General features: G+C 54.0%; 2 protein-coding genes across 5 annotated transcripts; one reads left to right on the forward strand and one right to left on the reverse strand.

Annotated features, from left to right (window-relative positions):
- Positions 1-216: 216 nt before the first annotated feature.
- BSDC1 (BSD domain containing 1) lies at positions 217-8409 on the reverse strand. Its single transcript, XM_038160908.1, has 11 exons — positions 8327-8409; positions 7472-7532; positions 6818-6934; positions 5851-6018; positions 5693-5747; positions 4948-5063; positions 4673-4741; positions 4420-4501; positions 3320-3826; positions 2105-2208; positions 217-1858 (listed from the first exon to the last, which is right to left on the reverse strand). Exons 1-11 carry the CDS (start codon positions 8335-8337, stop codon positions 1826-1828), a joined length of 1323 nt encoding a protein of 440 aa, XP_038016836.1. The 5' UTR covers positions 8338-8409; the 3' UTR covers positions 217-1825.
- ZBTB8B (zinc finger and BTB domain containing 8B) lies at positions 8403-14813 on the forward strand. Of its 4 annotated transcripts, none has more exons than XM_038160906.1 (4): positions 8403-8490; positions 9465-10325; positions 13415-13673; positions 14384-14813. In XM_038160906.1, the coding sequence occupies exons 2-4, from the start codon at positions 9467-9469 to the stop codon at positions 14688-14690; spliced, it is 1425 nt and encodes a 474-aa protein (XP_038016834.1). In that variant the 5' UTR covers positions 8403-8490; positions 9465-9466; the 3' UTR covers positions 14691-14813. The 4 variants fall into 4 exon arrangements, with proteins under 4 accessions (XP_038016834.1, XP_038016831.1, XP_038016833.1 ...); XM_038160903.1 differs by lacking the exon at positions 8403-8490 and adding an exon at positions 8497-8749; XM_038160905.1 differs by lacking the exon at positions 8403-8490 and adding an exon at positions 8497-8749 and having other exon boundaries at positions 13415-13593.
- The last annotated feature ends 4984 nt before the right edge of the window (positions 14814-19797 follow it).

Consider the following 19797-nt stretch of genomic DNA (forward strand, 5'->3'; position numbering starts at 1 on the left):
CCCTGGCACCCCGAAATCCCTGCTGGGGGACACTGGGCTGGCGTTTGCCACCCACCCGGGGCACAGACAATTCTTTTTGGTTTTTTGGTCACTCATGAAGGTGGGGACAGAGTTTGAGGAGCCTGGGGCAGTGGGGGTTCCTTTCCCTCCGCTGAGGGAGGACAGGAAAATTGTGTCACCCCCAGGCTGGAAATGAGGACAGCCGGGACAGGCAGAGACTCTGAGAACTCCTTTAATTGCTGTCAACTGCGAGTCTGTAAAAGGTTTGGAGAAAGTCTTTGTTACAAAACTACCAGCGGTTAGAATTGCTCCTGGTTCCTCACCCCGGCCCAGAAGAGGCTCGGGGAGATGCGGAACAGTTCGAGAACAGAATATTGCACGACCAACCCAAGGGTTAATTCCACTAAAGGAGGAAAGAAAGTGACACGGATGCTGCGCCCTCGAGCTCTGCTGGGAGATCAGCTGGGGCTCACTCCAGCCCCACTGGTGTCCCCACTGGTGTCCCCTGTGTCCCCTGCCCAGCACAACCCGAGCCAGGACAAGGTGAGGCTCTGCTGGACCCCGGGCTTTGGCAGGACGGGGATGCTCCCACCAGGAGTCACCCTAAAGGAGGAAAACCCAACCCCAAAACCCCAATTCTCCCAAGTGCACCTCGTTTAGTGCTGTCCAAAAAAAAACCCCGGGCCTGGAAGGGGCAGGACAAAGGCAGAAAGCGTCACCCCAGCACCCCAAAGGCCAGGGAGAGCAGCCAGGGCACTGTCCCCTTGGGGTAGCTGTCACATCTGGTGTTGTGGCAAGGAAACTGCCCCAAAAAGGGGCTGTGGGGCTGAAGGGAGTGAAGCAAGCAGTCACGGGGGCTGAAGGGAAGGAACCCAAGCGAGCACAGCAAAGCTCGTGGTGGCTGCACGGGTGGGACAGGGCTCAGATGGGGACACACAGCCTCAGCCAGCAGGGACCCCCTGCTTTTGGGAGCCTCCCTGTCCCCAGGCTGGCCAAGCTGAGGTTGAAGAGGGTCAGGCTGGGCCTCTGTAAGGGCTGAAGTGGCCACCAACACAAGGGTTCTGCTCCCAGCCGACCCAAAGCGCTGCCAGCCCAGCAGGGCTCGAGTAAGAGCAAGCCACGAGGATTTTGCTTGGAGAATTTAACTAGAAAGACACAAAACCCAGCGCAGGAAGGTGCTGCAGCTGCAAAAGGGGGGAGCAGCAGGCCTTGGCTCTTCCAGGAACTGCTGGAAACGGGAGTTTCCATGAGAAAAAGCTTCCGAGACAAAAAGCCAGGCAGAAGCTCAGGGTTTGGCAGGGGGTTTGGCTCCTTCCAGGGTCAAAGCCACGAGCCAAGTGCATTTTTGTGCAGCACCTCCAGCCCTCAGGCCCTCCCCGGGTGGGAACTGCAGAGCAGCGAGCGGAGCAGGCACAGCCACGTCCAGGAGCCTCTCAGCTGAAGGTTACACGTGCACACACAAGCAAGGAAGGAGCCAGCTGGCAGCCTGGCAGCAGCCAGCACGGCTGGCAGGGCTCTGAGTGCCCAGCTGGCCCCAGGGACCCCTCACTCTGCCTCTTCCCAACACGTCAGGGTCAGTTTTGGCTCGGCCAGTCTCTAGGACCTGTGGAGAAGTCGGGCTGCTGTGTGCCAGTGACCTCCTGCTCCCTCCTGCTGCATCTGAAGGGGTCACTTGAGCTGCCCCCGGGTTTTAGCAGGAGTGGAACTCCTCCAGGCTGGCAGTGCCACCCCCAGCACAGTCACACGCAAAGGAACAGCCGCTCCAAGGTTGGATTCACATTCGATGGTGGGAATGAGCCTGTGACACGCACTGGAGGCAGCTGCTTTATTCCCAGTCTTCCCACTCTTCATCTTCCAGCTGCAAACGAGAGGAAATTCATTTCTGAACTGTTTCTGAGCTGGTTTCAACTGTTTTGTTTCTGTAACTCAACAGCTCCTCCTGCCCAGGGCACCTGATGCACCCTCACACCCCCACACCTTCCCAATGGGGATCTGCCTGCTCTGCTCCCCTTGGGAAACCTGCACACTCATCCCAGCAGCCCCCCAGCACCACCCCGAGGGGCTGGCGATGCTTTTGGGGGCAGTTTTGCCTCCCCTGACTCACCTCCCCAGACATTTCCACCTTGGAGAGCGCCAGCTGCACCTCCTCCTCTGTCATGTCCAGATCAAAGTCCTTCTCCCAGTCCTCGCTGATATCCGTGCTGGAGCCTGGAAGCACAAACGTCCCCACTGAGCCACCAGAGCTGGCCCCAAAGCCCTGCAACTCCCAGGGCTCAGAGCTGCCTGGGCAGGGAGAGCCTCCACAATCCCAGGAACAGGGATGGGATGGGCTGAGCCTGCTTCCCCACCGCCAGGGCTGGTGCAGAACCCGTGGGGGAGGTGTGTTACCAACGTATTTTATGAAAAATCCTTTTGCCAGGATTTTTTTTTCTCCTGAGAAGCCTCAGGAAAGAAAGAAAAACAATAATTATCTGCTGCTGTGGAATGCAACAGGTGCTTTCTTGATTGGTCCATGGGAGGTGTTTCTACTCAATAACCAATCAAGGATGCAGCCGGGTCAGACTCTCTGGGAGCCACAAGATTTTGTTATTCATTCCTTTCTATTCCTGTCCAGCCTTCTGATGAATCCTTTCTCTCTATTCTTTTAGTATAGTTTTAGTTTAGCATTTTTTAATATAATATATATAACATAATAAATCAGCCTTCTGGAACATGGAGTCAAGATTCTCGTCTCTTCCCTCCTCCTGGCTGCCCTGCAAAGACCACAGAGGTGGATGCTGACAGATTTTCTCCTCTGGCTGGGAGAACTGGGATGTGTCAGGTTCCAGGCACACGGAAAATGCAGGAGATAAGGAACGACAGGAGGGATTTAGACATGGGGACTGCCACTGTCCCAGCAGGGGCACGCCTGGGGGTGACAGGCAGAGGGAAGGGATCACCACATCCCCTGCACAGAGCACAGCCTTCCCTGGCATCCAGGGACCAAGGGATGTTCTGCTGCTCTGAGCAGAGCACAGCCCCTCCTGGCATCCAGGAACCAAGGGATGCTCTGCTGCTCTGAGCCTTCCCTGGCACCCAGGAACCAAGGGATGCTCTGCTGCTCTGAGCAGAGCACAGCCTTCCCTGGCATCCAGGGACCAAGGGATGTTCTGCTGCTCTGAGCAGAGCACAGCCTTCCCTGGCATCCAGGGACCAAGGGCCTGTCCTGCTCAGCCAGCAGACCTTTGATTTCCTTCCCTTTCCTCCTCCTCACCACCATAAACCCAGAGCCTTTCCCCAGGAGCCGCCCCTCCCAGAGGGCTCCCAGCCCCACACAAACCTTTCTTGCCGTTGTTGGAGGGGGTCGATTTGCCACTGTCCGAGTTGAGCTCGAAGACTCTCAGATCTGTGGGCCCTTCCTCCCTCAGAGTCTCTGTCCTGCCCTGGCCTTTGCTCTCCATCTCTCCGAGCTCTGTTCCAGCTGCCAGCTCCGAGGACGCTGCCGATGGCTGCGCGGGTGCCGAAGGCCGAGCGGCTTCTGGGGGCTTTGGCAGGGGGCTCTGCTCCTCCAAGGTGGCCTCCACCAGCCTCTGGGAGAGGTGGCCCGCGGGGGAGGCTGCAGTCTGTAGCTGGGTGGCAGGCACGGGGGCAGGGGTTGCGATCTGAGTCACGAGGGACACGCTCTCGCTGCTCTCCGAGGGGCTCTGCTCCGCTGGCACCAGCCAGCCCTCCCCAGAGGGAGCCTCGGCAGCAGCAGGGTGCTTTCCCTCTGAGCTGGGCTCTTTCTGTGCTGCTCCTGGAAAGGTGATCTTCGCACAAGGCAGGGGGGACATCCCCAAGAACTCCTCTGTAGGGAGGCACAAGAGAAGCGAGAGATGTTTCAGCAAGGGCGGCAGCAGCTGGGCTGGGAGCTGGATTCCACAGGATCACAGAAAGTCCTGGATCACCCACTCCAACCCCTGGCTCTGCACAGACACCCCAAAAACCCCACCCTGGGCATTTCACAGGATCACAGAAAGTCCTGGATCACCCACTCCAACCCCTGGCCCTGCACAGACACCCCAAAAACCCCACCCTGGGCATTTCACAGGATCACAGAATGTCCTGGATCACCCAGCTCAACCCCTGGCCCTGCACAGACACCCCAACAACCCCACCCTGGGCATCCCTGAGAGCCTTGTCCTGGAGCTGTGCCAGCTTTGCGGCCGTGCCCATTCCCTGGGGAGCCTGGGCAGTGCCCAGCACCCTCAGGGGGAAGAACATTTCCTGCCACCCAACCTCAAGCACCCTGACACAGCTCCGGGCATTCCCTCAGACCCCGCCACTGGTCACAGAGCAGAGATCAGAGCTGTCCCTTCACTGCCCACTGGGATTTGTGGGAGTGAGGAGGAGCCACCACGCCATGACAAGCTCTCCACAGAGCCCCAAAACCTGCCTCACCTTCATCCTCCTCCCAGCCTGGCTCCTCTTGGTGCATGCTCTGCTCTGCTCGCTGCTTCAGAGCCTCCCTCCGGGCTTCATCCTGCAGGACGAAGGAATTCAGGAGGGAATTCACCAGCAGCAGCTGCTCACAGCCCCCAGCCCCCAGCCCCTTTCCTCCCCCAGGCATTTCAGCACCACTGACCCCGAGGGTCAGCCCAGCTCCCCGTTTTCCCAGGAAAAGCCCCCCAGGGAGCCCCCCAGGCTGACCCACCTGCTCCAGGCGGTGCAGCTTGTAGAAGTAGCGCTGCCAGAACTCCAAGTGGGAAACAGCCACAGGGACCTGAGGAAGGGATCAGGGACAGGGATGAGCCCCTCAGAGGCAGAGCTGCGGCTGCTGCCGTGCCCCTCTCTCCTCCCAAAGCTTGCAGCTCCCATTTTATTGCAAGCATTTTTCCATTGCCAAGTGTTTTTCCACAGTTTCCACTCCAAGAGCTCAGGGCTTTCCCGCAGCGCTCCCCACGCCAGGAGCGCCCAGGCAGGGCTCACCATTTTGGTGTAGAGGGCTCTGATGGAAGGGCTGGTGGCCAGCAGCTCTGCAATCTCCCCTTTCTTCTCCTCCAGGCTGAACTGAGCCAGCCAGGCCTCGAGCAGCTCAGCAGGGCCTGTTGGGGACAAGCACAGGGGTAACAACCCTCGAGTTTGGGGGGGTTTCACCGAGAGATGCTGGGGCACAGGAGGAGGGAGACAGGGCTCAGAACTCCTCTGTTACAGATGTGTTCTATGAAAATCCTTTTGTCAGGGTTTTCTTCTCTTGAGAAGATGAGGGGTTTCAGGAATAAAATGTAAATAATGACTATCTGCTGATGTGGAATGCAACAGGCAGGTCTGTGATTGGTCTCAGGTAGTTGTTCCTAATTAGTGACCAATCACAGCCCATCTGTTCAGACTTTTTGGTTAGTTACAAGACTCTGTTGTTCATTCCATTTTATTTTTGTCGAGCTTCCTGATGATTCTTTTCTCTCTGGTCTTTCAGTAGAGCTTTAGTTTCACATTTTGATATAATAGATATCATAATTTAATAAACCAACCTTCTAAAACATGGAATCAAGATCACCCATCCTAACTACCCTAAAAGCCACACTCCTCTGCCAGCCCAAGGCCACGTGGCACAGTTTAAACTGGGCTAGAAAATCCAGCCTGAGCCTAAGAGCCAGATGTGGGCAGCCAAAGGCTCCAGGGAATCCCAGCCGGCCCCCAAACCCCCCCAGGGCACCCCCTGACCCCCCCATACCATCGGGCTCGTTGCAGTAGGTGGCCGGGTCGGACTGGAGGCTGTAGAGACGAGCCTGGAGGAGACACACGGGGACAGCTGTCAGGGGAGGGACAGCAGCAGGGCCAGGGGACCAGGGGACGGGGCTGCCACCCTCGCCTTGGGGCTGCCACCCTCACCTTGGCGCTGTCGTAGGGCTCGGTGGTGCCCGAGGGCGTTGCCATCAGGGTGATCACGTCACAGTCGATGGTCTTGTCCGGAGAGGGAGCGAAGGTGTCCGAGATGACCCCCAGGAAGTCAGACAGGCCCTTCCTCACCTTCTCGGTGGCACCGGAGCCTTCTGCCCTCTGCAAGGGAAGAGGCAGCACAGCGTCAGTGCCACGCCAGGATCCTGGGGCAGGATCCTTAAGGAAGCAGGATCTTGGGGCAGGATCCTTAAGGAAGCAGATTTTGGAGCAGGATCCTTAAGGAAGCAGGATTTTGGGGCAGGATCCTTAAGGAAGCAGGATTTTGAGGCAGGATCCTTAAGGAAGCAGGATTTTGGGGCAGGATCTTGGGGCAGGATCTTGGGGAAGGATCCTTAAGGCAGGATTTTGGGGCAGGATCCTCAAGGCAGGATTTTGGGGCAGGATCCTTAAGGAAGCAGGATCTGTCCCTTCAGGAAGGTGCTGGGCTGGAAAGGTGAGGTGGGGCCACCCCAGGGGGAACTGAGCTGAGGCTCTGTTGGAGAAACACAGCCAGGTTTGGGCTTGTCTGGTGTGGGATGGGGCTGTCCCAGCAGCAGCTGCGCAGGGCTGAGGCTCACAGCTCGTGTGGAGAGCCCGTGTCACCCCACAGTGACACTGCCAGTGTCCCCCCCTGCTCAGCACAGCCGAGAGGCCCTCCTGTGCTCCACGAGGGAGTGACAGGACACGGGGGAATGGCCTGAAGCTGAAGGAAGTGGGGTCAGAGGGGGTATTGGGAAGGAATTCCTCCCCGTGAGGGCGCTGGGATGGAATTCCCAGAGAACCTGTGGCTGTCCCAAGCCTGAAATCCCCCCAGGCTGGGTTGGACGGGGCTTGGAGCAGCCTGGGAGGGTGGAAGGCGTCCCTGCCCGTGGCAGGGGTGGCACTGGAGGGTGGTGAAGCTCTCCCAGCCCCTACTCACTGCCAGCCTGTCCTTGACCACGCTGGCCGTGGCGGCGATGGTGCAGGCGGTGTCGTGCTGCACCACCTGCGTGAACTCGGCCAGGTCCCTCTTCATGAACTCCAAAGCCTCTGTGGACTGCAAGGAGACAGCAGATGGATTCTCCAGGCTTTTGCTCCCCCGACAAAGCTGGGAGCGCTGCCAGCACGTTACACAAACCCAGGAGTGAGAGTTCAGCCCAGCTGAGCCCTCGCCCCAGCCTGGGCAATGCCCGAGACCAGAATAACCTGAACAGCAACAGCACCTGCTATCCCAAAACACGTCCCAGGAGGTTCTGAAGCCAAGACTAGAGAAAAACACGGGCCGGGAGAAGCCCGGGTTTACGTTTTGTGTATAATTAACACAAGCAAGGCTGTCACAGCAGGAAGTTACACACCACAAAGCCACGCTGGAAGCACAACCCCCCTGCCCAGGGGGTGATTTCCACACCACGGAGCCCAGCACGAGCCACAGGTCGCTCGGGCAGCAGATCCCCAGCAAAGCCATCCCAAGCCCGCTTTGGGAGACCCTCCCGGGCTGCAGAGGAGCCTCGCTGGGCTCCCGGGCCGGCCCGCAGCCCCGCCCTGCCCTCCCGGTGATTCCCGGCCGTTCCTGGAGGTTCCCCGCGGTTCCCACCTTCTCCTTGACGGCCTGGTAGCTCTGCTGGAGCCAGCTCCGCCACCAGCCGCCGTCCTCCCTGCGCGGGACAGGCCACGGCGTCAGCACACGGCCACACAGAGCCCGAACCCAGAGCCTGACCCCAGACCAGGACCCTTGACCCTGTTCCCAGACCCTGATCCCAGATCCCGAACCCAGAACCAGACCCCAAACCAGGACTCCAGAGCTTGATCCCTGATCCCGACCCCAGATCCAGAACTAGATCCTGTATTCTGATCCCAGATCCAAATCTCAACCCCAGCCTCAGACCCCGACCCCAGATCTCAACCCCAAGCCCAGATTCAGACCTCGACCCCAGATTCCAAACCCAGACCCAGGTCCCAGACCCTGGATCCCAACCCCAGATCCAGACACAGACCCCAGATTCCAACCCCAAACCCAGATCCAGATCCCGACTCCAAACCCAAACTCAGACCTCAACCCCAGATTCTATCCCCAGACCCTGATCCCGGTTCCCAGACCCCAGACCCAGATCCAGATCCCAGATCTCGACTCCAAACCCAAATTCAGACCCCAACCCCAGAACCCGATCCCGGATCCCAACCCCAGATCCAGATCCAGATCCCAGATCTCGACTCCAAACCCAAATTCAGACTCCAGCCCCAGATCCCAGATCCCAGACCCCAACCCCAGATCCCGACCCCAGACCCCGGGCCCAGCTCCCACCCCCCAAAGCGCAGCCCCGGCCCGGCCCCGCTGCCCGGCCCCGCTCTGGCCGCCCCCCCCGCCCATGTCGGAGCCCGTCCCGCTCCCGTCCCCTCCCGGTCCCGGTCCCGGTCCCGGCGCCGCCGCCCCCGGCCGAGCCCCGCTCACCCCTCCGCCATCTTGGCGCGATGACGTCACCAATATTTACCGACCCCTCACCCCGCGGGCCCCGCCCCGGAGCCGGGCCCCTCTGACGTCACCTCCTGCCCCCGCCCCGGGCGCGCGGCCCGGGTACGGCGGCCGGGCGGGACCGGGAGCGGCGCCGGGCGGAGGTGAGCGGCGGGCACCGAGCGCTACCCGGGGCGGGCACCGAGCGCTGCCCCGGGCACTCCGGTACCGGGCAGGGCGGTGCTTACAGCAGGGAGGGCTCCCGGTACCGGGCGGGACGGTTCTTGGCGTGCCGGGCGATGCCGCCACCGGGAGGTCGGTCCTCGGCGCGGCGGGGCATCCCGGGACCGGGCACGGTGGCCCTTGGCGTTCTAGGGGATGCCGGTACTGGGGAGGACGGTCCTTGGTGTTCCGGGACAGCCGGTGGGTACCGGGCAGGACGGACCCCCGGTACCGGGCGGGACGGTCCTTGGAGCGGGGAGGGATGGCGGTACCGAGCAGGATGGTTGTGGCGCGGTGGGGTGTCCCGGTACCGTGGCGTTCTAGGGGATGCTGGCACCGGGCGGGACGGACCTTGGTGGTGTGTGGAACCCCCGGTACCGGGCGGGACGGACCCCAGGGGCCGGGCAGGGCGATCCTTGGCGGTGTCTCCGCCTGTGCCGGTGTCCCAGCAGCGCTGGGAGGGGGTGGCAGTGCCGGTGTCCCGGGGGTCCCGGTGTCCCCACGGTGCCGCTGTCCCGGGGGTCCCGGTGTCCCTGCGGTCCCAGTGTCTCCCCCTGTCCCGGTGTCCCCAGGGGGTGGCAGTGCCGGTGTCCCCTCGGTGCCGGTGTCCCGGGGGTGCCGGTGTCCCCAGGGGGTGGCAGTGGCAGTGTCCCGGGGCCCGGGGGTCCCGGTGTCCCCTCGGTCCCGGTGTCCCCTTGTCCCGGTGTCCCCTTGTCCCGGTGTCCCCAGGGGGTGCTGGTGTCCCAGGGGTGCCAGTGTCTCCCCATGTCCAGGTGTCCCCTCTGTCCCGGTGTCCCCGGTGTCCCGGGGGTCCCGGTGTCCCCTCGTCCCGGTGTCCCCGGTGTCCCGGGGGTCCCGCTGTCCCCTCGTCCCGCTGTCCCCTGTCCCGGCGCTGAGCCCCGCTCTGTCCCCGCAGCCATGGAGGTGCAGTCGTACTGCAGCAAGCTGCTGGGGGAGCTGAACGAGCAGCGCAAGCGGGACTTCTTCTGCGACTGCAGCATCATCGTGGAGGGCCGGATCTTCAAAGCGCACAGGAACATCCTGTTCGCCAACAGCGGCTACTTCCGAGCGCTGCTCATCCACTACATCCAGGACAGCGGGCGCCACAGCACGGCCTCGCTGGACATCGTCACCTCCGAGGCCTTCTCCGTCATCCTGGACTTCCTCTACTCGGGGAAGCTGGACCTGTGCGGGGACAACGTCATCGAGGTGATGTCCGCCGCCAGCTACCTGCAGATGACCGACGTGGTCAACTTCTGCAAGAGCTACATCAGGTCCTCCCTGGACATCTGCAGGAAGATGGAGCGGGAAGCGGCGGCCTTCTACCGGGCCGACGGCGGCGGCGCGGCCGGGGAGGGCGCCTCGGGCTCCGCCCGCGTGTCCTCGGCGCGGGAGAAGGTTCCGGAATGCCGGCGGGACCCTCCCCGCGGGGACTGCCACCCGCCGGAGCCGCTGGCCGGGGACCCCGTGAGCGACGGCTCGGGAAGGGCGGAAGCCAAGGCGGAGCTGGACCCCGCCGAGGCGGAGGAGCGGCCGGCGGCGTTCCCCGCGCCCGCGGCGCTGCAGCCCGCCGAAGAGGGGCAGCCCCTGGAGCTGGCCTGCAATAACCTGCACATGAAGCAGTTCCTGGAGGCCCTGCTGCGCAACAGCTCGGCCCCGAGGAAGGAGGACGTGGTGCACCGCTTGGTCCGGGGATTTGAGGGTAGGGCTGAGGATGCTGGAGCGGCCGTGAGCTCCATGGTGGACATTCACAGCGACTGGTATGGCGAGGACGCAGGTGAGAGGACTCGGGGCTGCAGGCTGCTCAGGGGAGGAGGGAACAGCTTTGTTGGGCTCCTTTTGTTACTCTCGTCCGAGAATATTTTGCTGAGTTCTTGGCACGGTGAAATAAACTCTTGTTGTGCACTTTGAGAGCAGCTGTACTTGTTTGTTCGGTGCAGCCCGTGGCAGGTGAGTGTTGCTGACAGCTCTGCGGCTCCCAGATCACCCCACGCTCCGCTCGGGGTGATTCTTCTTTCCTAAACAAACTCCTTTGGACCTCCTTGAATGTTTTTGAAAAGGATTTTTCCCTCCTGATGGTCGTGGAGCAATCCAGCAGGAGCTGAGCTGCCGCAGGAGGGATCTGCTGCAGGAGGAGCTCATCCCATCCCAGTTCCTGCCAGTGCTGCTCTGCTTGCAACTCCAGAGGGCAGGAATCAGTTTTATCCAGCACTGAGGGATTCCTGTAGGTCCTCTGGGAGCACTGAAAGCTTTCAGCTCTAGGGTATGGCATAAAAATGAAGCTTTTTTCACTGTCCAGCTGCCCCAGCTGGAATACCTCAGGAATATTTCCTGGCAGCACTCTCAGGCACCTGGAGAAGAAAAAAAATCATGCCCATGTGCATTTCTCCTGATGTGGCCAATAAAGATTTGGGCATTTAATCTGTTTTTTTCCTCAGTGCCTTGTCCAAAGAGCTTTGTGAGGACAGGAGGTGGCTCTGGCAGGCCGCGAGTGCCACCGGTGCCGAGGATGTGACAAATGCCACGGGGCTGGCACTGACTGTAGCCAGCAAATCTATTCTCCTGTCATCTCCAGCTCAAGCTGCCCGCGTGGCTTTGAAGGCAATAAAAGTGCCAAATCCTCTCGAGCAGGGCGCAGATCAAACCCCAGCTGCAGGTTTGCTCTCGCAGCGGGGCTGTCAGCACTCAGGCCGGTGCTTTTTGGTGTGTGCCAAGGCAGGAACACCCACCAGGCAAATCTCACCTCTCTTTTCCCTCCCTCGACGTCTCCAGGCTGAGCCACTGAAAGGGAAATGCTTCCAGAGTTTGGTAGGGAGCATCAGGAGTCCTGAGGGTGTATCAGAAATGTTAGTGGGAGGTGGATTTTGAGTAGGAGCGAGGGAAAAGAAACCAAACCTTCCATTCCTTCTGTTTCTGTGCTAAAACAGGGCTTTGGAGCAGTGAGGAGAGTGGGAGTTTCTCAGCTTTCAGTGCTGCTGCTGCCTCAGCTTCTTCACAAGAAATGAGAAACACAAACTCCTGATAAAGGAATGGTGCACTGAGGTTAGGAGATGAGATAAACATCACTTCTTTTCAGCTTCCACCTCTGCTCCAGCCACCCCTCACAGCAGGAGGAGGGGACCCTGGCACCTGCAGAGCCCTGGAAGCAAGGCAGGACTAAGAGCTGGGTTTAAATGAAGCCCTAAATGCCCAGCAGGGATTTGCAGCCCCTTGGGAAGCTCCAAAACAGGGCTGATCTGAGTCTCACTCACATCACTAACACCAGACACACCTTTATGATGGTGGCTTGGATAAACCTTAATACAAAGGGTGCTCTGCAGCCTCACCTGCCTGACACACAGATATTTCCCTGGAACAGGGAGAATGAATCCTTTGGCACCACATCTCCACCTTTCTGCTGGAAGGAAAGCTGGGCTGGTGCTGAAAACGCCCACATTTCTGTAAAATGGGGATCTTCAAATTGAATTCTGTTCTTGCCCCTGGCTCCATCAATGGTGTATTAGTTGTGGTTTGGTTTTAGGAACAGGGAAATGTTGTCAGGAAGTGTACTGGAGTCCCTCATCTCGTTATTCCAACAGCAAGGCAGTAGAAACAAGCAGTCATATTTTCATATCTGAACGTGAAAGAACGTGGACAAAATGTGCTATTTCTGCCTGCAGTTTGGGGTGAAGGTTTTCGTTTCTGGTGCTGTTTAATGCTAATGGTTTAACAATTTTTTTCTAAAAAAAGGAAGTGGCTGAGATGGAGCAGAGACCCCACCTCACTAGAAGCAGATTTTTGGTACTTAAAGGCTCCCTAAAATAAAATGAATCTTTTGCTGTCTTGAACAACAGACAGGCTGATTTTCCAGGGCACTGCAGCTGCAGGAATTCTGCAGTGGCACAGCTGAGGAAACCCCAGGTAAGCGGAGCAGGGGCAGGGGGCAAAGCACAGCTCCCAGCTCAGATCTGCAGCACGAGCAGCAGCTCAGCAGGTGCCTGGGCGTGGTGTTTGTGAGGTTCCCCAGGACGAGGGAAGAGATGAAGAATCTGACTCCGTGTTCTCAGAAAGCTGATTTATTATTATATTATATTATATTATATTATATTATATTATATTATATTATATTTACTATATTATATTATATTAATCATATTCTAGATTATATTATATTATATATTATATTTATTATATTCTAGATTATATTATATTATATTATATTATATTTATTATATATCATACTATATTATATTTATTATATTATATCTATTATATATTATATTATATTATATTTATTATATTATATTATATATATTATTATATATAATATATTATATTATACTATATTTATTATATATTATACAGTATTATATTTATTATATTATATTTATTATAATATAGATTATATTATAATATAATATATTATACTATCTTTACTATATTATCTTATATTATATATTATTATATATAATATAATATAATATTATATTATCTTTATTATATATATTATATTATATTATATTATATTATATTATATTATATTATATTATATTAATGCTATATTAAACCTATTCTAAAGAATACAGCAAAGATACCTCAGAAGGCTTGACAATAATAAATAATAAAAGCCTGTAACCCCTCAGAGCCTCCCCCCAGCTGCACCATGACTGGGCATTCAATGAAAACAATTCACGTGGAACCAATCAAAGCAGCACCTGTCAGTAAACACCCCCCAGCCCGCGTTCCAAATCAATCAGATAATTATTGTTTTGGTTCTTTTCCGAGGCTTTCCAGCTTCTCGGGGGAAGAATCCTGGGCGAGGAGGATTTTCCCCCGGAGAACGTCCCGGTAAGGGCCGAGCTGACGCCGCGTGTTTCTGTCCCCAAGGTGACGTGCTGGTGGTGCCCATCAAGCTGCACAAGTGCCCGTTCTGCCCCTACACGGCCAAGCAGAAGGGGATCCTGAAGCGCCACATCCGCTCGCACACCGGGGAGCGGCCGTACCCCTGCGAGACCTGCGGCAAGCGCTTCACCCGCCAGGAGCACCTGCGCAGCCACGCGCTCAGCGTGAGTGCCCCGCGCCCCCCGGGCTGGGGACCTGCACCAGCTGCCTGCCCCGGGGGCGGTTTATCTTCCCGCTCTGTTAGGTACAGCTTTGGGAAGGAATTCTGCCCTGTGAGGGTGGTGAAGGTGTGGGTTCCCCATTCCTGGAAGCGTCCCAGGTCAATTTGGACAGGGCTTGGAGCAACCTGGAATTGTGGAAGGTGTCCATGGGCTGGACGAGTGCCTTGCAACCCAACCCAGTCCACGATTCCTACACTTGGGTAGCCCAAACCTTTGTGGGCAGAATCACAATGGGGATTCCACTCTCCTTCAGCTGTTTCCCTGCAGTGCCAATCTCTCCAAAGCAGCAAATTGCCTTTTTTCCCCCAAATTTGCTGTTTTCCCTGCAGGTGCATCGTTCCAACAAGCCCATCATCTGCAAGGGCTGCAGGAGGACCTTCACCAGCAGCCTGTCCCAGGGGCAGTTTATCTTCCCGGTCTGTTAGGCACAGTTTTGGGAAGGAATTCTGCCCTGTGAGGGTGGTGAAGGTGTGAATTTTCCATTCCTGGAAGCGTTCCAGGCCAGGCTGGATGGGGATTGGAGCAACCTGGAATTGTGGAAGGTGTCCATAGGCTGGACAAGTGCCTTCCAACCCAACCCAGTCCACGATTCCTACACTTGGGTAGCCCAAATCTTTGTGGCCAGAATCACAATGGGATCCCTTCAGCTGGTGTGGCTGTTTCCTTGTTGTGGGAATCTCTCCAAAGCATCAAACTACCTTTTTTCCCCCAAAACTTGCTGTTTTCCCTGCAGGTGCATCGTTCCAACAAGCCCATCATCTGCAAGGGCTGCAGGAGGACCTTCACCAACAGCCTGTCCCAGGGGCTGCGGCGCTTCGGGCTCTGTGACAGCTGCACGTGTGTCACCACCACCCACGAGGACCCGCTGCCCATCAACCTCAGCCTGGTGGAAACGGCCTCAGAAGGGCAGGAGAGAGGGGATGCTGACAATGATTGGCCCATCTACGTGGAGTCTGGAGAGGAAAACGACCCGGCTGAGGATGATGATGGTGATGACAAGCACGAGATCCACCGCAGTTTGTCAGACAGAGAGACTTTGATGTAGCAGCGAGAGGGGGAGCACTGAGAGCAGTTCTGTGACAGAACTGCACATTTGCTCCATCAGTGACACTGTGCTGATTTTTATCCTTCTGGTTTTTAATTAAATTGTGAGGAGAACTGGATTTTTTTTCGGATGCTTTTGAAGTTCTCAGTGCTGCGCACCAGAAATCTGTGAAGAATCTTCAGTCTGGCTCGCAGAGGTTGGACTTGAGCAGATGCTCTGCCTGCTGGCTTTGGGTTTGCAGGTGGAGCACCTCTGGGTTGTTTGGGGACAGGTCTCTTCAAATAACGAGTCATGGTCCTTAATCCCTGATCTGAAAGGGACGCCACCTTTTCTCTGAAGATGACATGAAATGTGGTTTATATCTCTTACCTTGGGACTTTTCCAAGCTAATCTGTGATCCTTCTGTCTTAGGACGGTGTTATCTAAATTATCAACACCATAAATGTTTGCTGACTGGATTTGACCTGGAAACCAGGGCAGAAAAACCAGGATAACAAAAAAAAAACCCACAAAAATATGCTGCTGCTGAAAAGGTAGACAGGAAGAATACATCTATTCCACATAATTAATTGCAGGAATTTAGAGATCAAGCTTTTCTTTCTGAATTTTTACTGCATCTTCCTCTCCTGAGAGCTCAGGCTGTAGATCCTCAGCTGTGTCTTTAATGTCACTCAGGATTCTGTATCTTGGCCTCAATATTAAGCACAAATAATGGTGTTTTAGTGGCCAGGACCAAGAGAAAATCCCAAATTCTTTTCAGCTTTTTACAAGAGGAGTTAAAAGCTGTCAGGCAGGTTCCTTGGGGGTTCTGGCTGTGGCAGATTGAATAACCAGATCCACACCTGGTGGAGCTGAGGAGCAGTGAAACATCTGAGCTATGCTACAAGAGCTCTGAATGCCCTTTTGGAACCCTTTTCTTCCTCTTTTCCTGTAATTTCTTTTCAAATTCGGGGATTCTCTCATGTTTGGGTGATTTTATCCAATATTTATTTCCTTTAAAAACCTCCACTGTGGACCTCCTGTTTCTTTGCTGGGGCAGCTAAAGCTTTACAAAGGAGGTGAGATTTTGCCACCTTGCCAGCAGCAAGTTTTTAAGAGCTGTCAAAACTCAGGCTGGGAAGCTTTAGAAGAAAACCCAGCACCACCAGAAAGCCTGTCTGCTTAGGGGTGACCTCCTGTTCCCTGCCAAAGGGACAAAACTGAAATATACTGTGAAATAAGACTGTTAATGCTTCTTCACTCTGCTGTTCCTGAGTGTCTCACGAAAAGGCAAATTCCATGAGTCTTTCTGGCTGGAGCAGGATTCTGCAGGCAGGTTTGGCTGACAAAGAGTGAGCAGTTCCTCCCACCCGCTGCCGTTTCCCCAGGGTTTTGGTGTAAAGATTTTCCACTTGGCAAACCTAAAAAAAAAAACCACCCCAAAGCCTTCTGATTTAACCAGGGTTTGTTCTGCATACCTCGTGCTTTTCTTGAGAAAGAACAATTCAGCTTCTCCCTCTGCTTCATCCAGCAGTGCCACTGCCCCACTGTCACGTCAGGTTTGTTGAGGGAGGTGATTCTGCTCTCACAAGTGCAGCCAAGGGTTCATTGCCACACGAGGAAAGAAGAAACTAAGTTCTCTTTTTTAAAGAATTCGCTTTACTGGTGGCTGCTGCAAAGGGCAGAAGGTGAAGAGACTTCTTCTGGTCCAAATTCTTGATGTCACCGTGTAACGTGCTGGGTTTATTTTCTGTCCCTTAATTTGGGTGAGTTTCAGTCCCAGGCCAGCTGGAAATTTGAGTTCGTAGGAGCTGGAGCACAGGACAGGACCTTTAGAGAATTCCCTGCTCCAGAGCCCCTGGTTTAGTCAATCTGAATTAAGGGACACTGAAGGGACAGCTCGTGGAGGTGCCACCTTTGGAGTGGAGCTCCTCTGAGAATCCTGCTGTGGTTTTGGCTCCTTGGTGCTCTTGAGCAAAGTGTGGGGTTTGGAAATCTTGCTGGAATGCTTGGAAAAGCACCTTCCAGCCTCCCGGGGCTTGTCTTTTTGGACTGCTGGATTTTTGCTGCTGGATTTTCTACCCAAAACCACAGGGTGATAAGGGTGATAAAAAAGGGACTTTCTGCCTTGAGAGCCATGGATAATCTGATTTTTTTTGGGAGACTCGCTGATGGAAGTGGGGCAGGAATGTAAATAGGGATCCAGTTAATATTTAGTGACCAGCTCTGCTCATGAAGCTTCCAGCTCATTGTAGATGTTGGTAGAGGCCACTAGACCTGGAGCATCAGCTGAGCCTGCTTCTGCCTCCTGCTCCACAAGGTTGGGAAGTTCCTGGTGTGGCTGAGCTCTGCTGGCTCTGAGCCTGTGGAGACACTTGGAGCAGGGGAAATGAACCCTTTGGAAGCTGCAGGAATGGCTGCAGAGACCTTTTCCTCCTGTCTTTGGTCGTAGAGATTGTCCTTGTGTGTTTGTGCCTAGAGAATGGAGCTGTCAGGGGGCCGGGGCGGGCGGGGGGGAGGCTTTTCCACAGGGAAACTTCCACCAAACTCGGTGGTTCCTGCTAAATTGTCATTTTGTGCTGCTTTGTTTTGTTTTCCGTGGAGTCTTTTCAGCCTTTGGATGTAGAAGAGGACGGAGTTTATTTATCCACATGCTTGTGACCGGGGTGTCCATGTAAATCCGTTTGCTCGTGCTTTCCACTTCGTTTTTCTGGGTGTTTTTTCCTGAAATCTTCCATTTGTAGATCCAGCCTCTACAAGCTTTGAGAAAATGATGCCGGCTGTTTCAAAAAAACCTTCCTGTGGTGCTTGACGAAGAAGCAAAAATCCTGTTTTTAGGGGAGTTATTTCCAATAGAATCTCTTTCCCAAAGGTTTTTAAAGGCCGCGAAGATGACATCTCTTAAAACTTAGCTCGTTGTACTCGACTTTGTCTAGAAATACACATTTGAATGTGTTTTTGCACAGAAATGCACTGTATTTCACTGAAGGAATACATGCTGCACTGGTGTTTGTAGTGCATTTAACCTCTTGGTGCAAAGCCCTTGTAAATCTTCCAAATGTGGTCGTTGCATTTCCTGATGTTTTGTAAGACAGTTTCATAACCCAAGTCCTTTAGTCCAGTAACAATGACAAATTCTTATAAACTGACCCTTATTTGTGGAAGTGACTGAACTATATTTGTGGATCTTGGAGCATTCTGGAGTTTTTTGATTGTCTAGAAAATAAAACTCTCTGAGAGGGTTGCTTTGATTTTTTATTTTTTTTTTTACCCTTCAAATGTTGACTGAGTAAACCTGAGAGTGTCTAGATCGAGGCTCACGTTTCAATTTCTGTAATTAAAATTAAAGAATTAATATTTCCATTTCATTCAGTTGGTTTAAAAATCAATATATCCAATTTTTTTGGGGACAGCTAGTTTGCAAGACAAATCAGAAATGGATTTGCAGGAAAAATCAAAATTCAAAAATCCTTTTTGGAAGGAAAGGACTGAAAGGATTCTATTCACTTAAACCCCAGCCAAGAGAGATTTTTAGAAAATCTTTTATTTTATTAACACTGATTTTTTTTTTTTTAACAGTCTTTGTAGTTTTATGTTAATTCAACTTTTTAAACTCCTTTTGAAACTGCTCGTTTTTCTTGCTGGGAAGCAGACACTGATCCCAGCTAGGAGGAGATGCGTGTGGGGAGGACAGCATCCCAAATATCCTTTCCAGCAAATTTCGAATTCTATTGAATATTTGACCAAAAAAAAATCTGACTGCAAGTAGATAATTTCCCCTTTTTTATTTCCATGAGAGATGTGAGACGCTGAAGAACTCGGAGGGGATGAGGGTGGTTATCTCCACCCTGGGTGAAAAGGATTTTCTGTGGGGGAAGGAGGAGGAGAGCAGGGGTCAGAGGGTGTCAGAGAACTGGGGGATGATTTGGGGAGGAGAATTGTTGAGCTGCCTGCAGATGTGGGGCATTTGGGTGTTCCGGTGATAAGGGTTTAAGATAAGATAAGAGTTTAAGGAGGGTTTGAATTGTGCTGCTGGAACAGGATTAGGATTTGGGGTTCCACCGCATCTCAGGCTTTTCCTAAATTGCTGCCAGGGGGAAGATTCCTCCCTGGGCTCGGGGGTTTAGCACAGGACGCTCTGATTTCCCGCTCCTTTTGAAACGGGAAGAGATCTCTGTGTGCCCCGAAGGCTCCCTGGATTTGTGCTGGACACGAAGGTGGAGCTCAAGCCCTGGGTGATTCAACTCCTGCTTTGGTCCTTGGGAAAGCTGAGGACAGGAATGAGGATGCAAATCAAGAGAACCCAAATGCAACCGCATGACAATTGTCATCTCGTTTCAAGGCTTTGAACAGTTAAGTTGTTCTAGTGCAGGCTCTTGAGTTTTCCTTGGTAAAAAAATATCCCTGGCTAATTAAAGTTCGAAGATGCACCATCACTGAAGGCTGTGATTCACGAGGAATATTTGTTCTGAGGAGAACTGAAATCTTTTAATTGGTGCCACTGTTAATTAAACTATTAGAATATATTACCCTATACCATTTTATATTATTACTGTTAATCCTATTTGGGTACCAAACCCAAGGAGAAATGCATGTTAATTTTTCTGTGAGCAAGAAAAATATAATTTTTAAAGTGAGATTGTTCTCTGAAGAGCAGACTGTCTGCACTCTGGCTGTGAGGAGCAGCTCCTTCACCTCCTTCACACAGCTGCCAAGCACATTCCCTCTGGATAAGCTCTCCAAACTGCATCTCAAGTGGAATTTCTCAGCCGAAATTAGCTCTAAAATGTAGAAACAGAACCTAAAAAAAAACCAAAACCCTCTCTGATGTCTGGGATTGTTTGGGATGCGTTACTGGGCCCAGCAGGATGAAATCAGCCCCACGGGTGAGAAAAGCAAAGTTTGTTCCGTGGCTGTTCCTGCATCCACAGCACAGCAGTGAGCCGGGGGTGCTCTGAGGAAAGCATCTTTAAAAATTCTAATTGAGCTACTCCAGATAACACTGAAATTTCCCCCATATTTCTGAAATTCTCTGGCCTGTTCCTGGCAGGAGGAGAACCCTCGAGCTCCTGTTGACATTGGTAGAAAGCCCCGCTGACAGAGGGGTGAAAGCACCACCCAGG

This window comes from Motacilla alba, chromosome 23 (assembly GCF_015832195.1).
Source record: "Motacilla alba alba isolate MOTALB_02 chromosome 23, Motacilla_alba_V1.0_pri, whole genome shotgun sequence".
Taxonomy (NCBI): Eukaryota; Metazoa; Chordata; class Aves; order Passeriformes; family Motacillidae; genus Motacilla; species Motacilla alba.

Bases quoted from the DNA above. Each gene is read 5' to 3' on its own strand.
- BSDC1 (XM_038160908.1), bottom strand. The intron at 6,019-6,817 runs GTGAGTAGGGGC...CTTCCCTTGCAG, and splicing joins TGGTCAAGGACAGGCTGGCA to AGGGCAGAAGGCTCCGGTGC. The intron at 1,859-2,104 runs GTGAGTCAGGGG...TCTCGTTTGCAG, and splicing joins AGGTGGAAATGTCTGGGGAG to CTGGAAGATGAAGAGTGGGA.
- ZBTB8B (XM_038160903.1), top strand. From the start codon at position 8,626: ATGCCGCCACCGGGAGGTCGGTCCTCGGCGCGGCGGGGCATCCCGGGA. The intron at 8,750-9,464 runs GTGGGTACCGGG...CTGTCCCCGCAG, and splicing joins TTGGTGTTCCGGGACAGCCG to CCATGGAGGTGCAGTCGTAC. The intron at 13,674-14,383 runs GTACAGCTTTGG...TTTTCCCTGCAG, and splicing joins TTATCTTCCCGCTCTGTTAG to GTGCATCGTTCCAACAAGCC.